The following is a 23,511-nucleotide window of genomic DNA, read 5'->3' on the forward strand; positions in this document are numbered from 1 at the left end:
CCAAAACCCACCCTTCTTTCTCCCTGACAAGTAGTAGGGAACTGAATTGTAAGAGCTTTCTCATTCACTACATGGTAGCAGGTTAGAAAGGCCAAGTGTCCTCTGGGAATTATTTTGACTGTGTCATCTATCTTCACTGATGCCTGGCATCACCCAGAACACCACCCAGGGAGGATGGCAAAAGGGAGGCATGAAGTTGGTCAAGCGGCAATTGCCAGCTCTCCTGCCGGCAGACCCAGAACCAGTTTCTTTCTGTGTTTCCTTTGCGGAGAGCTTGTTGGAACTACTCACTCATCTTGATGTTGAAGCCCTGTTGTCAAGCACAACTGGGTTATTTTCAAAAACTAAACTGTTTTTGGTGATCTCGTAAGAGCCACAAAATGAGAAAGTAGTCATTTTTATAAAGTGTCTGAAAAAGTCTAGTAATTATTGTTCCAAACAAGCCTCTCTGTCCCTTTAGTTGGTCTAACATGGAAAGAAAAGGGAAATCTTTCCCAAATGAAAGTGAGCGGGGCTAGCCCCAGTTGGTGGCAGGAGATCTGGGATGGAGGACCCCTGTTCCCTTCCTCAGCAACATCTTTGCCTGTGGAAAAACACCCCTCCCACAAAGCAGCAATCTGTGGTGGAAGAACGTGTTTACATTCACAGAGCTCTGCATTTTCTGGTTTTGGAGGGAGGTGAGTGGTGGGACACAGAGGTGGAATTTTTTTACATCTAAACAGTAAATGAAGTATTACTATAATCTCTTTCCTGAGCTCATGGAAAAACTCAAGTCATCGAATGTTAGTTTTACAGATCAGGGAAGTTTTACAACGAGATTACCTGCCTTGTCCCGGAGCCTATAAATCTTGCTAGAGGGAGAGCTGGGCTGGGGAAGGCACAGCTCCCAGGCTCTTACACACACAGGGGTATCTTTCCTAAAACTGTGATGCAGCCAATGCTCCATCCCCAGGGGAGAGATCAAGCCCAAGCTTGAATCTCTTTGAGCCCTTCCCAGTGTCCTATGCCAAGCAGTCCTGTTGAAACAGAGAAATGTTTTGTTTTCAATCAATTAAATGATTATTTTCAGATGATTACACTTCTGTACGTGCTAACCTATCATATCTTTTCAGTGATCTCTGTTATATAGTGCAATTACTGGGAGAGGTAATCGACTCGTATCTTTTGGCCACTTTACATGAATTATATCATGTAATCTATGCTAGAGGCCTGTGAGGTTGGTTTTGTTATCAACTCTATGGGAAAAGTAGCAACTGAGGCTCAGAGGGGTTGAACAACTTGCCCAAGACCACACAGCTTGTAAGTAGTAGGACTGGGATTTGAACCCAGGTCCCCTGCCTCCAGAGCCTGCACTCAGCAGCTTTGTTTTACCAATGCCATCACTCTGGCAAGGCTGGCAATCTACCTGATGGATCCTGGCTTGGGCACCCAAGCTTTAAACCTAAACCATCAAGCAAAGTTGCCAAAGGCTACTTCCTCACTTCTCGGCATGTATCCTTCCCAGAAACTTCCTTTCATTGCTTACCCTACCCTTCTGGTCGGGACCACCTCGATTTTATAAAGGAGTTATTTTACAGCAGCTTAGACTAGACAATCCATGGAGGCTGCCGTGTTCTTAGACCTCAGCCCAGCTTTCCAGCTCATGATCTTAGCAGCCATCCACCTTGACTCACTGAGTAGTCATTGCCAAAGACACCTCTTTCTTTGCACGAGGACTGTCTGAGAACAAAGTCAGCAGATAGGATTTTTGATGTGGAAATCATCAAAACAGTTCTTCCCATCCCCTGGCTTTTCTTCTTGAGGCTCCAGAAAAAAAAAGAAAATGATAAACCCTACAGTGAGGAAAAGGACTCATAGATAAAGTGGAGCTAAATCCCAGGCGCCTGAATGCTGAACTTAAAGCCACTGGCGAGGCATCCTCCTCCCTCAGAAAGTTGTTTTCAGGAAAGTCCACTCATTCCAGACTGAAGTATGTGTTTGACAGTCCTCACCAGCCGGCAGAATGAGCCCCATCTGAACGGAGGCAGGGAAAGGGATCATCTCCCCCAAAGTGGCAGAAGTCCCAGCCCGGGGAGCAGCCCCCCACAGCTAGCCAGGGGAGAGACTGTCCCAACCCTCCCTCCAGAGGAGATGGGAGGAGAGGAACGAGCAAGGAGATCAGGGAAGGACCTGGCTCTCCCCAAGGTCAAAACCACCCCAGAACATCCCCTAGTCTTCAATGAGGAAGGTACAAGCTGGGGTTACAACGTTCCAGAAAACATTCCGTAGTCTTGTGGTCTTTAGTTTCCTGAGCGCCAACCGTAGTCTAGGAACCGCTCAGTGACAGCGTCCAGCTTGGGTCCTCTGCCCCACCTGGCAGTGATGGTGGCTCTCTGAAATCCTCCTCTCCCGTGGCCTCTCAGGGTCTCCCTGGGCCTCGGTTCTGTCAGGGTTCCTGCTCTGTTTCCCCTCAATCTCTCCAGATGGGTGCTCCCCAGGGCCTGCCATCTCCTCCTCTTCTCCAACACGCACGCCCGAGGGAGACTGCCCAAGTCCAGGGCTTTAGCCACCACCTGCTAGTGTGATGACTCCAATCTACATCTTCAGTGCTCACACCTCCCGTGAACTTCAGACCTTCAAAGGCAGCTCCCTCTTGCACATCGCCACCCGGAAATGTGGGTGTCTTGTCAGGCATGATATGAACGCACCTGGAGTCACGCCTCCCTACCCACGTGCAACCCAATGGGCACCTTCACCAGCGCAGCGTGCCCGTCCTGCATCTGATCATCCCAGCTAGAGACCTTGAGGTTGTCCTTGACTCCCCGCCCCCCTCCCCTCCATGCCCTCGGGTTTCCCAGTCTAGTCCCTGCTACCACTGAAATCTCCCTGACACCTGAGCCACCCTCTCCTCTCCCTCCGCCACACTCCCAGCTCAGGCCCGCAATAGCTTTTACTCCCTCTGCGCTCTGCCCCTCCTCCAGCCCCGGACTGCTCTGCTCCAGCCTCTCCTTGCTTCCCTTCCCCTTACTCAGATGATCCCCTCCTCCCTCCCTCCTTTCCAGCAATGTCCTAGCATGTCCAAGCCTCTGTAGACTGTGTCCCCTGTCTTCCACACTGACTCTCCCCTTCCTTTCTCATCTAATCTTCTTGGAAGAATCGTCCACGCCCTCTACTGCTCCATCACTTCATCAAACCACCATCATCTGGCTTCTCCCTCCTGCTCCCATAGCCAAGTCCCCAGCGCCTGTTTCCCACAAAGCAGATAAGCTACAGATCTGTGTGCAGCGGTACTCGCTGCTCACAGCCCCCCTCCTTCTGGGGTTGCCCATTGCCTCCTGCTCTCTGTCAGCTCTCCTTCACCCCTTGCTGGCTGCTCTCTGCCATGCCTCCTTTCCATCATCTGTCATCACCCACCTCTTGCTCCACACGCCCAACCAGAGAATCCATCCGCTCCCACGCCTTCAGCTGCCTACAGCTAAGGAGGACTCCCCTGTTTGGATCTGCATCCCAGAATCCTCGATGGAGCCCCAGATCTTTACATACAACTGCCCACAAGACAGCTGGATGAGTCGCAAGCACTTAAAGTCAGTATGTCCAAAACCACTGACCCTCTCCTGGCAAATCTGCACCTCCCTCCATATCCCTCATTCTGAGAATGGTGCTACCATGCAACAAGATGTCCCTGCCAATAGCACCTTAGATATCCCTGGCTCCTGCCGCTCCACCCCCCGCCACTCTCTGTTACCCCCTAGACACCCCCCGGTGTGCCACCCTTCTTCACGCCCACCTCCACTTCCACGGAGCAAGCTCTTGGTCCCCTCCTGGTCACCTGACCTTCCTGCCTCCAGCCTTGCTTATTTTATGTTGTCCTCTCCTAGCCTGCTCCTGCCCCTGGCCTGCTTCTCCATCACCTGCAGGACTCTTAGCTTGGGTCTGGGTCCTGTGACATGCCTTCCCTTCTCTCTCTCCTTGACTCTGCCTCCCCGGGCTTCAGCCAGCCGGACACTTTGAGGGCCCAGAACGCCCTCGCTTTGCCTGGCTAACTCCTTCTCACCCTTCCAGCCTAGAGCAGGTGTCACCTCCTGTCAGGCCGGTGCTTCCTCCAGGTTCCCAAGGCCCCAGCTGCCCCTCCCCACAGCAGCTGGTTTTCTGGCCCCCGGGTCTGTGAACTTTTTCAGAAAGAGCCTGGATCTCACTCACTCATCTATCTTTGTCTCCCCAGGCTAGCAGTGCCAGGTAATTGGTGGGTGAGTAATAGGTGCTTGAGTGAATACTTATCTCCCTCCCAGGTGACTATTTGTTTACTTGCTCTGAGCTCCTCCAGGGCAAAAATCTTGTCTTTGCTATCTTTTTGCAGCATCTTTCTCACAGTGCTATACTGATGTTAATTAAAAGAGACAATGAGTGTGTACCAAGGTGGCGGACCCCACGCTTCTCCATGGCTTCCAAGAGTAGCTTGGAGTCTAACAAAACCTGCTATATATATATACATATATACATATACATATACACACACATATACATTTATACATATACATATATATATATTGTCTTCTGTCAATCATAAGATTTATTCCCTATCCATCTTAAAGTTAGCAAGCTGGGGGAGGAGAGGGGTGCGCGTGGAATGCAAAGGCAAGTGTGATGGGTAGAATATTGTGGGAATCAGCATGGCCTGAGACCGGTGAGGCATGTTTGGGCTCAGGACCCTGCAGACCTCGAAGAGGGAGTGAAGGAGTGAGGCCCCGTAGGCCCGTTGGTGGACGCTGGGGAGCACGGGAGACAGGGGCTGGTTGTGAACCATCTTGGGCCGCGGAGGGGGAGTGGGCGGGGCGCGGGGCGTCCGCAGCCCGCCCTCCGCCCGCTCCCCGCCCCTCGGGCGGCTCCCTGCGCTCCGCTTATTTAACCTGCCGGCGGCGACGGCGCTCGCACTCCCGCACCGCTCGCCAGCCCGCTCCGCGCGTCTTCTTGCTCCATGGCGCTCCTCGGGCAGCTACTGCCCCTCGCCCTGGCACTGGCCCTGGGCCCCGCCGCCACGCCGGCGAGCCCCGCCAAGTCTCCCTACCAGATGGTGCTGCAGCACAGCCGCCTCCGGGGTCGGCAGCACGGGTAAGAGGGCGCCCCCATGGGGGGCGGAGGGACTGGGCGTCGGGGCCGTCGGAGCGGGCTGGGGGCACCGGAGACAAAGCCCGAGACTAAAGCAGGTTGTGTGGGAAGCTCGGAGGGACCAGCCTTGCAGGAGGTGGAGGGAGGGAGGCGGGGACGATGGAGGAAAGTCAGCAGGAGGCACTGTGTAGAGGAAGCGGATGGGAGAGCTGACCCGTCACCCCAACTCAGGCCAAGAGCGTGAGAGGGATCCCGGGCTTTGAGCTTCTCCCAGCGGAGAGCGCTTGGCAGCTCTCTGCCCCGAATCACTGTGGGAAGGTGGCCAGGGCAGAGAGGGAGCCCACCCAGCAGGGCACAGATTCCAGCCCAGCCAGGTCCTTGTCTAGTACCTTCAGACGTGTCGCTGGGGCCACACAAGCTGGCAGCAACCAAGGCCCCCAGGCTTCTGTTCACCTGTCCAGGCCTACACCCGCGACCTGGCACCAGACAGTGCTCTCCGGGCATAGCAAGGGCAGTGTGGCATCTGCTCCCCGAGCAGATGAAGAGCAGGAGAGTGTGCCGAGCCTCGCACACATTGTACAGATGGGGAAACAGTCTGGAGAAGGCACACCACTTCCCCAGGGACCTTCAGTATGTACTGGAGCTGGGGTTGGAATCGCTCTTAAAACACTGGCTGGGCTTGTAAACTTGGAACATTATCATTGCATATATTCCTTTGAGACACTGAAGATGTGTTGGTTTTAGGGGGCAAACCCAGGCAAAATGTCTGACCTGGTAAAGACCCTGGCCCAGACCCAGGCAGAGGTGGGCAGTGTTTCTACATCCCAAACTAGGCCCTCCCGCTTCACACATAGCCAGGCTTTGCTGCAGCTTCCAGCCTACCTGGGTGCACCGACTGTTTTTTCACAACTAGGTAGAACTGTATGTGGATAGTCGTGTCACAGCCCAAATGCCATTGGGTCTGGCGTTTGCTCCCAGGTGGTTCCCAAACCACCATGTGACTGGGCAGATCTGTACTCAGATCAAAACTCACAGTTGGAAGTGATCAGACTTGTCTTCATAGGGCTTTACAAAGCCTTGGCTCCCCGCCCTTCGAAGCGCCCCCTCCCTGGGAGCAGTCATCCTTGTACCCTCTGCCTGTGTGTGGCCTTGTGGCCTTACGTGGCCTTTCAGGTGCCCAGGGCTGTGGGGAGGGGACTGAGGGGAGTGAGTCTGACCCCTCTTCAGAGTGAAGCCATCCAGGCCATGCTGCAGCCTCAGCCCCCTGCAAGAGATAGGAGAGCACAGGGAATGTCCCAGGATCTTTCGGGAAGTGAAAGGTGCCCCTTTGACTTAGGCCGGGTACAGAAGGGTGAGGGGACAGGGCAGAAAGACGAGGGGGAGACCAGGCATAAAGTCAAAATGTGAGCACCTGGCATTTTCATTGTCTCTGCCCAGCTCACCATTGTCCCTCTGCCTTTCTTACCAATGGAGCATGTCCTGTTTGGGTGCTGCAGTCCTCCTGGGAGGTTTCTGTTCCTGTTGTATCTTCTTAGGCACTAAGTCAAGAAAAAAATCCCAATAGCATGCCCTGTGGCACTGTTACCCGGAATGGTGGCTCTGTGCGCTCCACAGTGAAGCTTCCCCAATGGTGCTGACAGGGTTCCAGCAGGAGCCACCTCTGCAGCAAGCCTCCTTCCTGTCAAAGCCCAGAAAAGCCACAGACCAGCTGGAAAATAGGTTTTCTTTTTCTTTTTTAAATGCAAATGCTCTTTATTATAAAGTTCAGACATGAGATCAATGAACTCCCTCCCCGCCCTCCCCCCACCCCTGCAGGCTAATCCTCTTGATTAGCTGCTTCCAGTGCAGTTGGAAAGGCCTATAGTGATCTGTGATGGACAGGACGGTGTAAGCAGTCCCTGGTGTGCACCCTCCCCCAATAAAGTCTGGACACACAGGCAGGTGAACTGTGACAAACAGTTGCAGACACAGTTGCGTTTACTCTGATCTGACTGTCCCTGAAAACCTCACAGGGCTGCCTGACTTTGCCCTTGGGGTGGCACCCTGTGCAAAATGGATAACCTTGTTCAAACTCCGGCCATCTTTTAAAGTGAGATCTGGTGGGAAGGGAAAGGTAAGCTCTTTTTTAAAGGAAATGTTGTATGTGTGCTTCACACGACGTGAAGGAAGAAATAATAAGCAGGCCCTGCTCACCCTTTATCACCGTCACCACTTTTGCTTTCATCTTCACCACAACACAGTGAGCTCTGTAGTGTGCGTTCCCATTTTACAGATGGAGAAACTGTGGCTTAGTGAGGTGGAGTGACTTAGTCCAAACACAGAAAGATGTTGGGAAGGTAGTGACTATGAGGTGGTCTCTTGACACCTGGCTGTTATCTGTGTTGCTATAAGGAAGGAAAAAAACAGTACTGAAAGAGAAGTAAAAATGCAGTCACCCTTCCAAATATCAACAACCAAACTGGACTGAATTTTCTGAAGCACTTGATTTTCAAATCCAAGTTGAACAGCAGAGCTGTTGTGCTTGAGGTAGAAGGCCCAGAAATGGGGTGCTCATTTTGATTAAACTTCAGCATAAATTTCCTGTGTGCACAGCCCACCCCTCCCACCCCGATGTGAGAGGGAGTGCGTCACAGAGACCCCCAGCCTCCGCTCCTGTCTCAAAGGGCAGCAGCAGTGGAAACTCGCTCCGCAGAGGAATGTTGGAGCCACATCCACAAGAGACACTGAAGATTTTGCCAAACGCCTACGGAAAGTTGCAGGGAATTCATCAACAGTAATTGTTTCCTGCTTGGTCAGATAGAAGAACTTCTGAAATTGTACAGCAATTAACAGCACCTATGGCTGGAGTGTGGCCAGCGGGGACTCTCTCAGGGTTATCTGGGGACTGCTGTAACCTATGAATGCCGAGCAGCAAACTGAGAAACAAGTTGGCTTCTGTAAAAATCCTCTGGAGGCTGTGGGCATCCCCAGCCAGGAGCAAGGGGATAAGGGCTGTTCTCCCTGCTGGCCCGCGGTTTCCTCTCTAGCCTCAGCTTCTCTCACCCTCAGGTTCTTAACAGTAACTCAGTAATATTTACTGGGCTTCCTTGGCCCACTCACCTTTGCCTGCTGAACCACAAACTGGACAAGAGGTGACATCCAGGTGGTAGAAGAGACAGGGCAGAGAGGTAAAGGGTCAGTGTGCCCTCACACCCAATAACCTGACTCAGTATTTGAAAACGGACCAAGTTCCTGTAGCCATCCGACGGGGATGGCAGGTGCTGCCCTCACTGCAGTATCAGTGTCTTCCCTAAAAATACCATATGCATCTCACATGATGGCAATTGATTATATTTGTAAGGTATCAGAGGAGATGATATTTAGAATTGATACCTGAGGTTCTCTGGGAATAGAGGTTTTGTGAAAGCCCTTCGTCTCTTCGCTTGCTTTTCTCTGGTTTGTGATGCAGCCAGGTGAACTGCCTGCCTTTGGCTCAGGAAGACTGCCTCCCACTTGTCTGCCTCCTTCCCCAGGGGCTCCCAGTCACTGTCCTGCCACCACATGGCCTGAGCATGGTTTGGGTCAGAACTTGGTACACTGGGTAAAATACACAAAAACAAAACCCCACGTCTCTGGGAAAGCAGACTTCTCAGCAGAACCTGGGTGTTTGCACAGGGTTGCTCAGGATGCTTCTGAGCTGGGTGGTCCTGGGAGCAGGTCATTCCAAGCCCCTCTGCACCTGATCTGGTGCTCAGCCGCATCTAGAACATGAAAGAAAGAACAAGGCAGAACACCTGCCCTCAGGGTTCTTTGGAGGGTAGTTGAAGAGAAGACATACACGCCCTGATCAGTTTTGGGTTCTGTTTGGTAACCAGCATCAAACAAGGGCTGTTATCAAAGGTCAGAGGTGGACAGAAGTATGTCCCCTGGGGCACTGGAAGAAGGCTTTCTGCGGGGAGTGGGATGCAAGCCGGGGCCTAAGTAGTAAACGACTGAGTTCAGTGAGTGAGCATCTCCTTCCAAGGTCCTGACAGCAGCTGGCCATGACCCCTAGTTTCCAGGGTGGACACTTTAGATAGGCCGTGTTTGGGAGCCAGACAACTGCCTAGGGACGCAGAGGATGTCTGTGTGTGGAGCTGCCTGGGAGGTGCTGGGGCCCAGACCTCGTGACCACAGGACCAGCAATGCCCACAGGGAGGCCAGGTTAAAGCCTGTGGATGTTTGGGCTCAGTGTGGAGTAGAGGTATAGAGAAAGGCTGGGGGGCCTCTCAGAGCTGCCGTCCTTAGCAAGCACTCCACTTTTACTTAGCTGATATTCTCCATCTATAACACGGAGTCTAAAATTTTTAAGATGTTTGTAGTTACACTTACCAAATGTCTGTGTCAAAGAAGAATGCTTAAATGAAATTACATCACTGTATGAGATATACTTTGACAATTTTTAAATCGGGGGAGGGGGATATTTTCAGGGGGATGCTGGAAATCTAGGTCATGAGGGCCAGAATGTACCCCCAAGCCAGCCCCTGGAACCAAGACCGAAATGACTGTATCTTCTCCATATCTAGAACATTCTGGTGACCCAGGAGGGCCCACATGGTGGGAAGGATGTGGAGGTGGGTAGACATGCTGACCATCTTGCTAACACGGCAGCTTTTGTTTTCAGCCCCAACGTGTGCGCTGTGCAGAAGGTCATTGGCACCAACAAGAAGTACTTCACCAACTGCAAGCAGTGGTACCAGAGAAAGATCTGCGGCAAATCCACGTGAGTATCCGGAACTACCCGAGACCGCCAGCCGCTGGGGAGGCTGCCCTTGATATGCACGGGCTGCAGTTGCCCCTGGGCGTGGGCCAGCCTTCTGGAGCCATGAAGATGCGTGTGCAAACATGTCAGGGGACTGTGTGCTTGGGAGTGGTGTTTTTTGTAGGCTGGCCAATTTTGTTTTTCATTTTTAAGGCCCCTGACAATACTTGGATACATTTTTCAGGGCTGACTTGGGATTGCAAGAAACCTGAAACATGGTGTGGGTATGTGTGTGTGTGTCTCTCTGTGTGTGTGTGTGTGTGTGTGTGCGCGCGCGTGCTTCCTAATCCTCACTAAGTGATACAAACACAAATATTCAGTGGAGAAGCCATCAGCCTCTGACTCTGGGAAAGAAAGCCCATTGGTGAACTTATACCCGGTTCCTGCTCTGCAATCCAAGGTAAATGCCCCCAAAAGACTTAGAGTGCCTAGAAATATGCACATAATAAGACAGCGTAGCATATTAAGAGCACAGGCTCAGACTCCCTGGTTCAAGGGCTGGCTCTGCCACTTACCTGGGCAGGTGGCTTCACCTTTGGAATCCTCAATTGCCTCATCTGTAAAGTGGGAATAACAATAGGACTACCTTATGTGATTGTTATGAGGATTGAATGAAATAATGCACAGAAGAGGCTAAATTAGGTACCTGGCACATAGTAAGTGCTCAGTAAATGCCACCTGCTGTTATTTGCAAATCTCAGCCCCTCAAACAGAAGTGCAAATCTCAGCCCCTCAAACAGAAGTGAGACACCGGGGGTGTGGACACCTGTGGTTACAGGAGGCCTTGCTGGTGCCTCCGTCAACACAATCAGCACGGAGGGAGATGGCATTCACCCCAACTGCCCTGCAGCCTGCATGTTCTGACAGAATTCTGGGGAAACCTAATCTATTTTGGCATCAACCATCAAAAGATCTCAAAGCTGGCTCTCTCCTGCAGACGGGAAGATGTGCCGTGCATAACTCCCTGAGCCACTTGTGAGGAACTGACCTTCTTCTCATCTGTGTAATGAGAGGATTAAGAGATGCTAAGCCATGATCTTGAAGCCTTCCCCATGTTAGGGATTTTTAAATGTATTGCTCGTGACTTGCCTTTGAGCAGATGTCTCCTCTAACTGAAGGAAGGGAAAACACTCTTTTCTTGAGATGTACATGGAAATAAATATCCCAACTTGTGACCCTGACTGTGTCCTAACACAGTTATCAACTCTAGTATGGATCAGGGAAATTGTAGATCAGGGCAGAGGTGGGGAGAGACCAGTAGCTCCCTGGGAGCCTGTCGAGGGCAGGGCCATGACAGTTGGTTCCCCACTTGACCAAGCCCAGCCACAAAGGCAAGAGTTGAGTGAGCTAAGAGGACCCACCTCCCAGGTTTAGGGAGCAAACAAACCCCCAGCCAGAATTCTTGCTGCTGTGGACAAAAAGAGATTATGCAAATAATATACCACATGTCCTTACCTGGAACCCAAGTTAAAAAAAAAAAAGAAGACCTTCAGTACTCTTTGACTTTTCCCATGTGTGTATATTATCTACTAAAATAAGCAATTAATTACTTAATTAAACACAGAGCCAGGCCTCACATAATTGCTTCTTGGAAGATGACCAAAGCCCTGGTATCAAGCATCTCAGAGCCCTGGGTTTCAAGATGCCACCTTTTTGTTCTTTCTGGTTTCCCTAAAAATGGGACCCACTTAGGATGTCAAGCTGGCAACAGGGTGGCATTGGCCGTGGTATTTCAGGGTGGCCCGTGTTGAAGCATTTGTCTGACTAGTAGCTTGGGAATATTCCCCAGCAGTTCCCAGGTTGACGCTGCTGTGGGTGATGAGTCGCCTTGGCTTAGTGGCTCTTGGTACCTGCATCATTCTCCACTGATGTGCCAGGATGGGTGCAGACGGCACAGCTGGATGTTGGCCAGATGTTCTTGATAAGGGGTCATTAAGATGTGATGGTGCAGCACCAGTGAGCACAGGGAGAGCCCAGGTACTGGGGGAAGGAATAGACAGGTAGGTGTGGGTGGGGAAATGGAGGTGTAGAGCAGGGCCAAGCAGAGCCCAGGGCCCAGTCCCAGCCACTGAGCTGGTTTTACAAAGCCAGAGGGGATGACCTGCACCTACAACTCTGCAATGTGCTATTGCTTTGGGCAGCTTCAAAAAGAGGAAATGGGGACAGAAAATCATGAGTTGATAAAAAAAAAACTTCACGATCCAGGATAAGAAGGTCCCTTCCTGGAACATTGCGTGCAGCATCAGGAAGGTGAAGCTGACCGGGGAGAAATCCAGAGAATTCAGGGAGGGAAAGGGGAAGTGGTTGGATTCATCTCCACTGTCCCCGAGAGAGCTGAGAAGGAGCAGCCTTGTAGTTTGCTTGTGCCCGGGATTAAGACCCATGAAGGGGCTGCCATCTGGGCACCAGGAATTCAGTGCCATAGCTGGTCAGGAGAGGAGAGGGTTGTGCTGGCTGGAGTTGATGTCATCCTGGTGACAATGGGTCCCTTGGTGCATGTATTTGGGAGATGACCAGACTAGGAAACCGCAAGCATGGTTGTGGTTGGAGCAAAGAGGGCCTTCTCAGCATGGGGTCAGCCTGGGCAGTGGGGATCTTCCCAGCATGACTCCAGGGAAGAGGCTGGAGCAGAGGTGTGCACTGGGATGCACAGGAGCAAAGGTCACCAGGGGGCCCAGGACCCACAGGAGAATTTGAACTTGAAAGCAGATAATTGACACTAAGTACAGAACCAAGGGATAAAGGCTTTGCCTGGTCAGGTCACACAGAGACCCAGGTGCCTGGAGCCAAATGTCTGCTGCAGTGAGGCCCCAACTCCCCCTCCACAGAGGGAGGGAGGGGAATGGCCACATTCAGCACTCAGCACTCCCATCAGGCCACTGCATCCATCATCTTTAGACCATAGCTTTTCTGTATTACCAAAAAGAGTCTTGGTGCTGTTCGTCAAGCCTGATGCATGGATTTTATTATAGGAAGTAGTTACCAGTGGGCCCCTATTTAGTGACTTGAGTGAATTTTATTACTTAGAAATTCATTTAATTTCAGATCCTAAAGAGCACCAGTGTGATACAACAGCTAATCAAGCAAAGAGGGTCATTTCAGTCCTCGGTCTGATCAGTAACCATAACATTTTTACATACAGCAGCTGAAGCAATGGTGTAGGAAATTGTGCTCAGGAAGCCTGGCTGCCTCTGACAGGCCTTCTTTGTAGAAGCCCCAGCAAGAGGGAGGCCCATTTAACAGCCAAGTCAGAGCTGACATCATGGGGATGTAATGAATCATAGCAGGAGCTCAGGCATCCTCAGTGTGGCACAGGGAAGGCCAGCGCAGGAGCTAGCAGGTAGGGGTGGCAGCTGCCCATTCCAAAAGGCTTGATGTTGTTTCACAAGCAATGCAGTTCACAAGCACAGTAGCCAAGATGACCTGGCAGGGCATTCCCCCTTCTCTAGTAGCAAGCATCGCTTTGCCCAAGGGCTGAAATATTAATACTTCTTCAGCACTGCCTTCAAGTTTAGACATTTCACTTCTACCAAAGCCAGCTGGTGTATGGTCGAGATTTTCCATCATTTGGCAAAGCTATTTCCTTTAGATCTCATTCGGGCAGGGCACCCAGGGACATCTGCAGTGAAGCTGAGGAAGAGCCTTCCTTTCCTCCCTCTCGTGTATCCCACAGCCTCGGTCCCAAGAGGAAAAAGAAGAGGATGGTGAGAAGCCATCTAGGGATGACAGGCTATCCTCAGACCCACACCAGCACCTCCTTCCCTGTTACATATTCCCTGTGCAGCCCCCTGGGACCGCGTGGCTAACCTGCTCTGAAATAACTCAGGTTTGACATATGCCAAACACCTCTGTTGTGCAGTGCTTCCTGAAGGTTCTGTCCCATTCTGTAGACTCCTAGGAGTCAGCTTAGCTGACAGGGAATCTTGTTCTGTTGAGTATTTACATGAACCCATGTACCATTTGGGGTAAGACCCTATGGTGGGCAGAATAATGACCCCCTAAAGCTGTCTACATCCTCACCCCTGAACCTGTGAATATGTTACCTTACAAAGGAAAAGAGACTTTGCGGATATGGTTAAGTTAAGGATCTTGGAGGGGGTCGGGGGGGAATGATTATCCTGAATTATCTGATGAGTCTAATATAATCATAAGGGTCCTTGTAAGAGGAAAGCAGGAGGGTCAGAGTCAGAGAAGGAGATATGACAATGAAAACTGAAGTTGGAGTGATGTGACCACAAGCCAAGAAATGCAGGCAGCCTCTAGAAGCTGGAGAAGACAAGGAGTAGGTTCTCCCCTAGAACCTCTGGAAGGAATACAGCCTTTGGTTTTAGCCTCGTAAGGCCAACTTCTGACTCTAGCATCCAGAATTGTAAGATAATAAATTTTGTGGTTTTAAGTCACTAAATTTGTGATGATTTGTTCTAACCACAATGGACCCTATCTATTATCGTTTATAGCTGTGTTATGGGGAATTTATTACATGTGATTTGATCAGTGGTCTCCTGCAGGGCATGGCTTTCAATGAAGTTATTAACCTAACTTCAGTTTAAAGTTTATACCTGGAATTTTTTAGGAAGAAGCTCCACAACTGAGTGCTTAGTAAATATCAAGTAGCTGGTAAGTGCTTTTCATAGGTTAGCTTGTTCAGTTCTCACAATCATCCCTTAAGATCAGTGTGATCATTAGCCCATTTACAGAGGGGAAGACTGAGGCTCAGAAAGCCTAAGAAACCTGCTCAAAGTCATCCGCTGGCAAGCGGGAGAGGTCCAGTTATTCTACATGCTGCCTCCGGGGGAGAACCAAGCCCAGCAGCTAGTTTTGGTGACATGGGGGGAGCCCAAGTGAGCAGCCCTCGAGCGCCTGGGTCAACTGCCCCAGATCTCTCTCTTCAGCCCTAAAACCTGTGACTCTAAGTCCCAGGGAGAAGGCCTCCTCGGGATCAACAGAGGCCCTTTGGCCCAGAGCCACCAACCTTTTCCTGGTTGCTCACCCGCAGCCTGGTGGTCATTGAGGACCCCTGTTGCAAGGGGGCTCCCTCCCTAGTCAGATGGAGAGCATGGGAACTGAGGAGACACAGCCAGCATCCAGGAGCACCCCCACCCACCCAAATACCCTCACAAACCATGTGCAAGCAGATGTCACCAAAAAATGTAAGTGTATTTTCCCAAGGTTCCGTCTCATCACTCGCCAAGCTGGACCCTGGTGAATGGGATAGTGGTGGAGTCTTTAGTGGTAGACAGTAGGTTAAAACAAGCCCTTTTTTACCAGGGGGCTCAAGATTTTCATTTTCTCCTGGGAGGCTTAAGAGAGCTCAGCTGAGTGCAGAAAATGACCCCATCCAGGCAGGCGCCTGTCTAGACGACGTCAGTCTGTGTTTGTTCAGTGATTCCCTTGGAAATCATGACACGCTGGATGGTTTACCTTCGGTCACAGGAAGCTGGCTCTCAGGCTGCATTCCTTACTGCACTGCTTCAGAGTCAGGTTAATCCCTAGGTGTTTACAGCCGTCACAGCGGCCAAAATCGTGAAGCATGCTTGGGAGAGAGTGATTGTTTTAACTTATTATATTACCTCCTTGAAAAATTATTTTGGACAGAGAAAAACCAATGCTTCTCTCTCTATCCAGTCGTGAGTAAAACTTTGGAGGGGAATGGAGGAGAGCTTTGAGACTGTTTCAATTCTTTAGGCCTTGGATTGACACTACCTTTTGCACCCCACCCCTGCCTCTTTCACACGCCCTTCTAAGTCAGGCAGCTTCTCTGACTTTCTTCCTCAAATTGCTCTTCTGACCTGGGAAGTTGGAATAAGAAAATTAGTGTCTCATTACCCTAGAGGATATACTTTTTCTGAGGTTTTTGCCTATTGGACTGTGTCAGGCCAAGGAGAAGCCAGGAGCCTTTACTCAGAGCAGCTTTTGCTGTTAAAATCCGATCCAGAGACCAGCAGATTGGTTCTCTCTGTGCAGGGAAGCCAGGGAACCAGGGAGGCACGGATGGGGGCTCCCTGTGTCCATCCTTTCCTGCGTTCATCCTGGAGAGATGAACCTCTCTGTCAGAACCACGACTCTGTGATTGCCCCAGGGGCCCGTCTCCCCACGGCATGTGTGTTCTCCCCAGGGCCAGAGCCCAAGGAAGGTGGCACACGGGGCTGAGAAAAGGGCGTGTGAGTCCTGAAGGGTTTGGTCAGGATCACCTCAATGGGCTGTCTTCTTGGTCTGCAATTTATAGCTGCCCTCTGCTTCTCCAGGGCCAGGCAGGCTGGTTCTGAAAAGACCTGGTATTTTTGGGACAGTTGAGCAGGGTAACAGCCAGCTCTGGAAGCGTTTCAACCCATAAGGCTACCAGGCTGAGGGTGAGAGGCTTGGGTCACCCCATGCACCTAGAGAGTGCTGGGAATGCTAGAATATGGGTAGCACGAGGGAAGAGGAGGGAGAGGCCAGCAGGGCGAGAGGATTAGGAGAAGGCTTCCTGGCAGGGAGCCACACTCAGCTAACCAGGAAAAAGCCTTTGGCTAGGGGGCTGAGCCCCTGCAGGGGGTGGCATGTCCCCCACGTCCAGCCTCTGTGGGACACGGGTACAGAAAGCCCACCTGGAGAGAAGGGGCAGTGAGTGCTGACAGGGGTTAACTCTGATCACATTGGAGAGACCACCTGCGTCCTTTTGATGTCAGACTTTCCAAATCAGTCCACTTTCCCCAAAATATGTGCACTGTCAAGAGCAATGGAAAAGGGTCTGAACTTGATGAAATGTGGGGAGAGTCCTCGATCTGCCCCTCCCCAGCTGTGATCCTAAGAAACCCCTTTGCCCCCAGAGCCCTTTCCGCTTTCTGATTCCATTCTGCATTTCCTTCTCCACGCGGAGACGTCCCTGCTTACGTCTGTCCCTGCTCCCCTGCCCGGCAGCCTCCGTTTCTCCTGTCATTCTCCCCATCTCTCCCCGCCTCCACACACACGTGGCCACAGGAACCAGTAAATTCACACTTGGGGGGCTGACTTTCTGTTGTCCTCAGGGAAATCCTGGTGAGGCCCCCTGAGCTATTGAGCTCTCTTGTGGCTTTGTAGGATGGAACTCAGACGCTGACACCCTGGAAGAAGCGTCTTTGGCCAGAAAAGTCTTTGGCTGGGGGCTCCAAGGCATGGAGTGTCAGCACCATGTGCATGGGGGGCCCCAGAGATGATGAAGGCTTTGAGGAGAAGATGCCTCCTCCAACTGTGCTTCTCCAACTCCAGGGAAGGTCACCCAGGCACTTTTAGAAAGAAGCTAAGCTTTGGGGGACTTGACCGAATCCCACTTCCTCAACCCCAGCCACAGAGCCCTGGCATTTATCAGAGAAAGCCTGAGATTCCATGCATGCGTGTTCCCAGTCCTATGGGCTCAAGGCTTGCGGCTCTCCCTAGGTTTAGCTACGAGAAGCTGGCAGACACTCTCCACTTTGAAAAAGTGCTTCTCTACCCCCTAGAAATAATCCCATTGGCTGGAATTGTGAGTGTGAAATTGGAAGTAACCTTAGAGATCATCTCTTTTATCTTCACCTTATTTTACAAAAGATCAGGAAGCTGAGACCCAGAGAGAGAAATGGACTTTCAAGGCCACCCTGCTAGTTACTGATGGATGACAAGCCTAGTCTCCTGATTCTAATACTGTTTAGTTACATCATGTTGTCTTTGAAAGGTTGTGTGTCAGTCAAATCTCACGTTTGCTGCAGAAGATGACTAGTTTTCAAAGAGAAAACCGTGGGTTGGTCAAGATCAGTCCTGAGACCACCAGCCTGTTTAACCCTTTTAAATAGGGCTGAAAAGTTAGAAAGGAAAGGGATGGGAGGAAGGCTGGGAGACAAGGGGGAAGAGGAAGTCAGGAGGATGGAGAGAGCAGGGCAGAGAAGAACGTGCATGGTGTCACTCCTCCGAAATGTCCTGGGGGCTCATTTCTGGCACAGTGACACCCATAGCTCCCTAGCAGCCTGAGCATCCTAACTAATCTGCCTCTGAAAGATTAGTTAACAGAAGATGAAGCCTGGATAACAGAGGAACCAGGCTTCATCTTCACGTAGCTCACCCGGGCTTCCCTGAGACAACTCCAGTGGAATTAGTAAGAGCAGAATGTCCTGGGCTCTCTGAGAGCACCCTCCCCCCTTCCAAAGCCCAGACTTCTGTCTGATCTGCCTGCTTCTCTTCTGATGATGTCATTAAACATCCTGTGAGTGGCCGCAGTGAGCGGTTCTGTGGTAAACCCGCTGCAATTCAAGGCTGAGTTCTTTCCTGTCCTGAAGGGCACATCCATGTGAAAGAAAGGATGGGGCAGGACAGGGCTGGTGGCTTCTGGTTCCAGGAGGGAACTGTGCTCACGCTGCTGGTGCAGGGGTGGCATTCGATGGGACGGGGATTTGATGTGAAGCAAGTCTTTCTTAGAACACTTCCTTCCTTGTGATGTTCTTGGAAATTCTCAGTCTTCTGGGTTTCACCAGGATGTTGGGTTAGCTGAAGCTTTGCGTTTCAGACCTCCAGAAGGTGGTGAGTGTTCCACAGTGGACCAGTCTGAGTTAGAAGAGGAGGCTTTAAGTTTTTCTGCCAAATGACTTCAAAGTTTAAAACCATAAACTGCCAGTCTTGTTCATCCAAATACAAAGAATCTCGCAAACTGGCAATATCAGTTGCCTCCTGGAAGGACAAGGAGATGGTTAAGGGATGAGGGTGGATAGGGAGCATTTTACTATAGAATCCTTTGTAGATTTTGAAACCATATAATGTTTTCATTGATAAAAAATTTGTTTTTAATTTAAAGAAACAGAAGAACAAGCATCTTGATAAAAAAGGGCTCTGTCTTTATTTTAAAGTGTGATCGTGAAGATTGAGAAAAACTTGATCATATATATAATACACTACCCTTCTTGGTTAGTACGTCAGAGAACCAGAAGACCATGGGCTGTTTAATCCAATGACCATTGCACAATACATGCATACATCTTACAGATGAGGAAACTGAGGCCCAGAGAGAGACGGGACTGGCTGGCGTGGTCTGGTTTGGTTAGTGGCAGACTCGGAGCCAGAAAGGTCCAGGGTTCCTCCTTCTCCTCCCTGCTGCCTCTCGGGAATGCTGCCCACTGGGTTCCCCATGAATTGTGTTGGGGATAAATTTTTGGTGAGGATGTTTTCTAATGCCACCGCGGATATGCTGCCGCCATCCTCTGACTGTATCCCGGTTGCATTGCTATAGGTGATGGCAACTGCTGGGCACCTTGTACAAAGCTGGAGAGGCGTGACAAGCTTCTTGCCAATGAAAGGCACAAAGATGACTGAGCGTGTGGTCTCCTCTGAGAGCAGGCTATGTGTCCCATCGTGTCCCTTCCCAGAGCGAGGGCTGATGACACGGGATGGGGAGGGAAGTCCTACTAATACACGTGTGTGTCTCGTTACAGAGTCATCAGCTACGAGTGCTGTCCCGGATATGAGAAGGTCCCGGGAGAGAAGGGCTGTCCAGCAGGTGAATAAGCCTTGCCTGTTGGCATGGATGGAAAGGAAGGAGGGAGAGCACCCATGTGATGGGCAGCAGAGTCTGAATGGGGGTCCAAGGGATGGGGCTCCATGACAGGGCCAGAGGATGGAAGCTGGAAACAGCGGGTTTCCTGCGCTGCTTCTTCCTGTACAAGCCGACTGCTTAACACGCTGGGGGAACAGACTCCGATCCTGACCTGCCTGTGCCCTCTGCACCAGGCACAGGCTCCTGGCCTTGCTGTCTCTGGCTGGGAGTGATTCTAAACACATCCAGCATTTCTCATTAGCCCTGCTGGAGAGTGGATGGTGTGGGCCTGGTCTCTGGCTGGGCTGGGAACACCAGGCCACCCCACCTCACTCTGTTGGAAGCCGTCCCAGTGGAGCTCGTAGGGTCCCATGATGGCCATGCAGGTCCACAGACAACGTGGTACCTGTGAATTTCCTAGATCCTTTCCTTTAGTCCCACACACTCCTGGGGACTATACAGAGGAGGATTTTTTTGTTTGTTTTAACTTTGAAATCTTCGCTATTTCATTAGTTGAGAACGTGAGACTGAGACTTAAAAGGAAGGGGGTGATTTGGTTGGTGCCATGGTCACGAAGGGGGTGTGGTCGGCATGGGCTGGAGCCGCGGCCTTCCTGACTTAAGTGGCAGGACGGGTGGGAAATGTGGGATGGGGAAGGAGATGGCCTGGAAGGTGGGACCCAGCCTCTGGGTCTTAGTTTCAGGCCCTTTAAAAGGAACACGAAGCTCCCTGTGTGAGGAGAAGGGCCTCCTGAGCTTCTGGCTATTTTCAGGAAATAACATTTTATTACTTATAAATACCTAAAGTACTTCCAAGATCTGTTTCATTCTGGTGGAGGCCTTTAGGGAACCAGTTTCCAAAACAGCTAGATAGATCCGTAAGGCTAGCTTGTAATTGGGATATCTGTTTCTGGTGTATGTTCCCACCTGTGTTATCTAAATGTCTATGAACAAAAGCTTTGCTCTGCTTTAGTTAAAAGTGATTAAGAATGACCAATCAGTTGAGTTCAAGTAGGGAGGCACTTGGCCTGTGGAGTTGTTCTAAGAAGCACGTGACCAGCCTTTTGGGCTCCCCGACAGCAGGCTGTCTTCGGCCTTTTCCAGCGGGTGTGCCATCCCATCTCAGACAAGGGTGTGGTCTGGTTGGAGGGGCATCCCACAGGCCAGCCCCGCTCTGTCCTCTGCCCCTGCAGCCCTGCCGCTCTCCAACTTGTACGAGACCCTCGGAGTCGTTGGTGCTACCACGTCTCAGCTGTACACGGACCGCACGGAGAAGCTGAGGCCCGAGATGGAAGGGCCCGGCAGCTTCACCATCTTCGCCCCCAGCAACGAGGCCTGGGCTTCCTTGCCAGCTGTGAGATGACCTCCTTCTGCCCAGGGACCCGTACTGGGGATGCTCTTACTGAGGCTCCATAGTGATTTCCCATCGTCTCAGGAAATGTCTTCCTTAAGGCCTCACATAAAGCCATGGCACTTGAGCTAAAATACGCCTCCCCCGGTGGCTTCCAATGACCCATCCATTTAAGTGTCCAGACAGACCTTGGTGCTCACGGGTGGGGGTCCTTGGCAGAATGGGGGTCCCCGGGGAACCTTTCCCAGGGTGGCAGGGACCCCTGTCTTGAACGTGGGACCTGCAGCCCCCTCACTGCCGCACTGACCCTCCTCCTAGGAAGTACTGGACTCACTGGTGAGCAACGTTAACATCGAGCTGCTCAACGCCCTCCGCTACCACATGGTGGACAGACGGGTCCTGACGGACGAGCTGAAACACGGCATGGCCCTCACCTCCATGTACCAGAATTCCAACATCCAGATCCACCACTATCCCAATGGGGTAGGGAATCCCGCTTCCACAGCTCTGCCCCGTGCCCACCCTGAGCCCACGCCCGGTCCACGTGTGGGGCTGGCTTCTCGGGTGGTGTCCCGCAGGTGAGGTCAGCTGTGCATAGTCCTCTGCCTCCTGCACCTGCTTCTCCACCGCTCGTGGATGCCACATTGTGTCCTGTGTTTTCCCCGCCTGGGCCTTCGAGGCTGTGCCTCCGAGGTGTTAACTGCTCACGCTTGCTTCTTCTCTGGGCAGATCGTGACTGTCAACTGTGCCCGGCTGCTGAAAGCCGACCACCATGCGACCAATGGTGTGGTGCACCTCATCGATAAGGTCATCTCCACCATCTCCAACAACATCCAGCAGATCATCGAGATCGAGGACACCTTCGAGACCCTTCGGGTGAGGGACTGCCTCCGGGGAGGCCCAGCTGGGGACCCACCACCTCCCAAGAGGCCCTTCTTCTGCGGGAGGGGTGGAGGGTGTCTCCGTATTTGTTGGCGCTTAGGTGACATGGAGCAAGTTCCTTGAGATGCCCATGAACATGGCGAGTCCACTAATCAGGCTGTCAGCTTGACCCCAAGGAGGCATCATAATTCTCTGCTAGGAACTTGCCCCTGCTGGTCTTCTCCTATGTACTTTCCTTGACTCCCCTGGGAAGCTCAGAGGTGGTGGCTGCAGCAGGACGGCTGCCTGGGCATGCTCTGTGGGTTCCAATGGTGGGAGAGCCCTTCCTCCCAGTTGCTGGTTCTCTCATGTGGGACTAGATAAATGGCCTTTCAGCCTGCATGATCTTCTGGACCACACGTCCCCATCATGGGACCCCTGATGTAGCCATACCCCTGTTTCCTTGGAGCCCTGACCATCAGAGAGGACACAAGTATAGACACAGACACGGAGTCTGGGATTTGGCTTCTGGCCTGGCTTCTGCCTGCCCTGGGGCCCCAGAACCCCTCTGGGGCTGTTCCTGCCCCCCTGCCCAGCAGGCATTTATCTTCCTACTGGGGTGGCAAATGGGCCTTCCTCTTGGCACCGGCTGCTCAGAGGAAGTTAGCACAGGCTGCCCTGTCAGGGTTTTTGCCCTGATTCAAGGAGAACTTCCTGACCACAAAGGATACCAAGTGGGCGTGGGATGGTTCTTCCCCTGGAGATCGCCAACACAGAGAGACAAACATCCCCGGGCTGGGCGGGCACTCAGGTGTCCTCAGGAAGTGGCTCTGGAGGGCCCTAGGGAACCTGCCCTCTAAGCTCTTCCCATGCTTTCCTTCTGGGTCACTCAAAGGTCAGGGGTCTGCAGGGGGACGATGTTCCCACAAAGTTGGTGGCACATCTTTTGATTAATGGCAGCTGATCCCCACTGAGTAACCTCCTCTTACTGCTCAGGTTTGGTACATATTCCTTCCTTTTTTCTTCCCTTTGGCTCTTTCGAATGCCCACCTGTCCTTCTGCTAACACATACTCGTTAAGCACCTGCTACTTCCCAGGTGTGCTCTATGTGCCAGAGGAATAGAGGAGAACAAGACAAAGTTCTGTCCCCACTGGCAATGGTATTCTTCTGGGGGACACAGATAAGAAACAGACAAGGCAGTCACAGATCATGCTAAGTGCTGTGAAGTCAGGCAGTAAGTGGTGAGCAGAGGAGGCCCGTGGGGACTGGCTGGTCCGGGAAGGGTCTGTCTGGAAGAGGTGACCTTTCAGCCAAGGCCTAAATATTGGGAATGGCCAGTTATACAAGACACAGGGGCAAGAGCTAAGCTGGCAGAAGGCAGATCGAGAGTAAGGGTCAGAAGCAGGATGAGCAAGAAGGAGGCCTGCAGGGCTGAGTGAAGAGCACTAGGCAGCCAACAGGTGAGGTGGGAGTGGCCAGGCTGGTGAGGCCAGATCCTACGGGGCCTTGCAGACCCGGCAAGGAGTGTGTCTCATCCTGGGAGCAGCAGGATGCTTTTAGAAGATCATTTTCCTGCTCTGTGGAGAAGGGGTTATGTCATCCTTATGCTCACGGAGCCCACACAAATAATTATCGCCAATAACGATTGAATTGCACGACGAGAGAAGGACAGCAAGCTGTGCAAGGGTGTCTAATAGACTCATTTTCATCTGGGGGCAGGGGCAGGGGGTGGGCAACGCCAAGTTGACTACCTAGAAAAACGACATTTTCGTCAAGGCCCAAGGAACGAATAGGAGTCAGAGAAGCAAGGAAGCGGGGAAGGGCAGCGGGAACAGCAGGACAACAGCCCAGGGGTGGAAAGGAGGAAGGTAGAGCAGCAGCTAAGAGGTGGTCAGAGTGGGCGGAGCTCAGGCTGGCAAG

General features: G+C 51.8%; 1 protein-coding gene across 1 annotated transcript in view; it reads left to right on the top strand.

Annotated features, from left to right (window-relative positions):
• The first annotated feature begins 4,890 nt into the window (after positions 1–4,890).
• Positions 4,891–23,511, top strand: part of TGFBI (transforming growth factor beta induced) — a 33,060-nt gene continuing 14,439 nt past the window's right edge. The window contains exons 1-6 of the mRNA XM_060093388.1: positions 4,891–5,088; positions 9,728–9,826; positions 19,279–19,343; positions 20,572–20,732; positions 21,048–21,212; positions 21,459–21,605. Of these exons, the coding sequence (XP_059949371.1) occupies positions 4,955–5,088; positions 9,728–9,826; positions 19,279–19,343; positions 20,572–20,732; positions 21,048–21,212; positions 21,459–21,605 (771 nt within the window). The 5' untranslated portion in view covers positions 4,891–4,954. The remainder of the gene's footprint in view (positions 5,089–9,727; positions 9,827–19,278; positions 19,344–20,571; positions 20,733–21,047; positions 21,213–21,458; positions 21,606–23,511) is intronic.

This window comes from Mesoplodon densirostris, chromosome 3 (assembly GCF_025265405.1).
Source record: "Mesoplodon densirostris isolate mMesDen1 chromosome 3, mMesDen1 primary haplotype, whole genome shotgun sequence".
NCBI lineage: Eukaryota > Metazoa > Chordata > Mammalia > Artiodactyla > Ziphiidae > Mesoplodon > Mesoplodon densirostris.